Raw genomic sequence first — 4,049 nt, 5'->3', positions numbered from 1 at the left:
CATTAACTCTAACTTTTAATTTCATTTCAAGATTATGTTGTTTTTTTTTCAATTAAATTAGTATTTAAATAAACAATAATTAGCAAATCATCATGCACCTTCAAGATTCTTCCATAGAAATTTACCCAAAGATCACTTTCTTTTAACTTAAAAAAGGCTTGGTATATCGATACTAGATTGTTTATTTTGGCACTAGGTAAACTTATATGGCTCGTGTAAAGGTTATACGAGTCGTATAGGTCTAAAATTATGTCAGTTTGTGTCAGCGAGTGTCAGGTTCTTCGTTGTCTCGTATAATCCCTATATGAGTTGTATATGCTCCTTGGCTCGTATAGGCATTTTTGTTTACTTAAAAAAACATACAAAATATAGGAAACAATAGCTGACATGGTTATTGGATAAAAACACATAATATAAATATACATATTTTGTTACATACAAATTAAACAGCACACACTTTGAACACTCTTGTTGTTCGTGTGTTGTTTAATTAGTATGAAGCAAAATATGCACTTTTAAATGACGTGTTTTTATTTTATAACCATGGCAGCTGTTATTTCCTATGTTTTGTATTTTTAAGTTAAAAAAACCACCTATACAAGTCATACAAGAGTTATACGAGCCAGGGTTGGTGTTTGAATATAAAAAGTTATTTTAATTCATTAAAGTAAAACCCAAAAGAAAACGGTTACTTCATTTCATTTCATTTCACCCCACACGATCTACCTTCTCTCACTTAACCCAACGGTCATATCATTAATCATTAACCATACAAAACCAAACCAAAAAACACACGTTTCAGTTCCACACTTCCACTTCCACAGCAACACCAACAGCAACAACAACCGGCTTCACTAAACCTCTGGTGCGTGGCCAAGAACAACGCGGAGGACTCGGCTCTTCAATCCGCCATAGACTGGGCGTGTGGGACCGGTGAGGCCGACTGCACGCCGATCCAGCAAGGTGGGCCATGCTACGATGGGAGTGATATTAGGAAAACGGCGTCGTATGCGTTTAATGATTATTGTACCAAGAATGGGATGACGGAGGATACTTGTAACTTTGCTAATACTGCTGCGCTTACGTCACTTGATCCCAGTAATGGTTTTTTTTTTCTTTTTTTACTTAGTTTTTTGTTTGAGATGTTAACAATGTTGTAATAGTAGCTGTGCGCCGGGCAGTGTTGTAAAAATCGCTAGTCGTGCGTGGGGTGGGTAGCGATTAATTGGGATTAATCCAGATTAATCGGGATTAATCGGATAGGACTTTTGTGTATAACTTTAGCTTTTATATATACATGCACACATTTTTATATGTAATTTTTAGTTTTATACAAAGACAAACACATTTTGGCCGGAAATTGGATGGAAACTCGCCGGAATTATTTTTGATGAAATCTCGTCGGAAGATGCCGATTTTGGCCAGAATCTCATCAGAAAAAGCCAATTAAGTCCGATTAATCCTAATTTTGACCGCATTTGACCATTGACCGATTAATTGGCCGATTAGCCCAAAATTAACCAGTGAAGTGGGGACTAGCGATTAATCGGCACTTAGTTGAGATTTTTTCAACATTGGCACTAGGGACCGGCAATTAATCGGATTAATCGGATTGGAATTTATATGTAACTTTTCAAATATAAAAATATATTCCAAATTTTATGTATAAAATTCTCAGTTTTGACCAATTTTGGACAAACGGGGATTAATCGGCTACAAGTCGGTGGGGTGGCAACTAGTGATTATTCGGGGATTAATCAGCGCCAGGCCAATATTGTTACAACACTGGATGTTAATTGTGTTGAGGTTGAGTTTAATTGAAGTGTGTTTGTGTTTTTAGGTCATGGTGGTTGCAAGTTTCCATCAAGGTAAGTGTTTTTTGTTGGTTTTTTTGTTACTATTTTTGGGCATTAGGTGGTAAATTGGATTGATATATTTTTTAGAAATGTGATTTGAACCTTGAATAACAATTAGGTGTAATTTAGGGGGTGTTTGGGATTGCTTATTTTCACCAACTTATAACTTATTAAATTTTTTAAAAGTAATAAGGTGTTTGGAACTTTGGATTACTTTAATAACTTACACTTTTGTAACTTATTAACTTATTGAAAAGTTATAAAAAGGTAAATTAAGGAATCCCAAACACCCCTTTAGATTTTATAGAATGGTTAACTTATTATTATTTTGAAGTACTATTTTTAGAGAAGTAATTTAAAATATGAAACATTGGGTGTTTTTAAGGTTTCGGGTTTACATATTAGAGGGGTGGGCTTTTCGGATTTTGAAGTTTTAAATCTAGACCCGAAACATAACTCAAATCTCTCACAGGTTTTTCAGATTTGTGTTTTTTCGGGATAGGTTAATCAGGTTTCGAGTATTTAAGTAAATAACAAACAAACTTTTACTTATAGTTATAATATCATAATCAATTGAATAGAATGTACCATAACCAACTAAACCATACTCAATTTAACAGTTAAGTCAATCAGAATATACCATAATCAAACTCAAACTTGATTGAATATGCTAATCGATCAAATTATACCATAATAGAACTTGTTATTGAATCAGCCTTAACTAGGGGGTGTAAACAAGCCTAAGCTCAACTAGGCTCTAGTTCGGTTCGTTTACGAGTGCTCAAGCTCGGGCTCGGTTCGTTTATTAGTTAGGAATTAATTTACATACATTTTTTTTTATTTTTATATTTGAAGAAAAACCTTAAACGAGCTTGTTGAGTTCCTGGCTCGAGCTCTTAATGAAGTCCAAAAGAGGCCAAACTTAAAAATACACAAGGCATGTTATGGCTGTCGAGCCTAAACGAGCTTTCCATACAAAGATCGAGCTAGGGCTAGATAACTAAACGAGCTTTATTTGAGGCTCGGGCTCGGCTCAAGCTTGAAAAAACCCGGCTTGTTTTGAACTTTTTACTTTTATCGATCTGAGCTCGAGTTGCTTGTGAACAGCTGAGCTCGTTTGCACCCCTAGCCTCAGCATCTTAATTGATTAAACAAAATATACCATAATCGAACTCGATTGAACCTACTAATAATATTATTTATTTATAACAAAAAATTTATTTGGATTTTTCGAGTTGACTTGAAACCCATAAATCAAACCCAAGAACCAATCCGAATGACTTTGGTTCGGGTTCAGATTAGCCTTTTCTTGGGTTCAGATTTTTCTATTCGGGTTTGGATTTTCTCGGGTTGGGTTTCGGTTAAAAGTGGCAACTCTATTGGGTATATCTATGGTCCTTGAATACATAATCAATTTTTTAAGTTGGAAAACTCAAGATTGTGATTTTTTTTATTATTTTAATAAAATTAGCATTATTGAACATAAATTTTAATCAAAAAACTCTATTGGGTATATATATCTATGGTCATTGAATACATAATCAATTTTAAGTAGGAAAATTCAGGATTCTGATTATTTTGTATTATTTTTATTAAAATAAGCGTTTAATGAACATAAATTTTAATCTACTAGTTATAGTTGATATCAATAAATTCATATTTTGCCTTATTTGCTAAATTTGCCATTGATTTTATTATAAAGTTATTAAAAGTTAAGGTACATACATTGAAATTGTGTTGAATATTGCAGTATGGCTGGGAAGACAAGGTACATCAGCAACAGGAGGAGGAACTTCAACTGCGGATCTTACGAGTGAAGGAGTTACTGTTGTTGCATATGGTGGTATGTTGACATGGTGTATGTTTTTGTTTATGTTTTTTTGGTTACATTTTGTTTAGATGACATATTATTTCTTTAATTTTCCCACTGGTGGAGTCAAAAATAGTTAATTTGACAAAACCAAAGATTGTGTTATGAGGAATATTTTTGTCTGGTCTTTTTGTTTTGCTAATTCACACTTTAGCATACATAATATTAGATGGAAATTTGGATGCAAAACAGCCAAACAGGTCGCGTTGGGCAGGTCAAAACAGGTTGTTTGTTTGTTAGCACGGAGTTTAGACAAATTAGCCCTATGTTCATGGCCATACCAGAAATTTCAATGAGTAATTTTCTAACGAACTAGCATGTAT

General features: G+C 33.7%; 1 protein-coding gene across 1 annotated transcript; it reads left to right on the top strand.

The window, feature by feature from the left end:
- Positions 1–802: 802 nt before the first annotated feature.
- Positions 803–3,673, top strand: LOC143588385 (PLASMODESMATA CALLOSE-BINDING PROTEIN 5-like; the record flags this gene model as incomplete). Its single annotated transcript, XM_077069400.1, has 3 exons — positions 803–1,098; positions 1,841–1,868; positions 3,607–3,673. Coding segments are annotated over 3 exons (391 nt in total), but the record flags the coding sequence as incomplete, so codon positions are not given.
- Positions 3,674–4,049: the final 376 nt, after the last annotated feature.

This window comes from Bidens hawaiensis, unplaced genomic scaffold (assembly GCF_021521415.1).
Source record: "Bidens hawaiensis isolate Kalapana, Puna unplaced genomic scaffold, B.hawaiensis_p1.1 tig00036348_1, whole genome shotgun sequence".
NCBI lineage: Eukaryota > Viridiplantae > Streptophyta > Magnoliopsida > Asterales > Asteraceae > Bidens > Bidens hawaiensis.
Note: the sequence above shows the minus strand (reverse complement) of the source record. Positions and strands in the feature narration are given on the sequence as shown.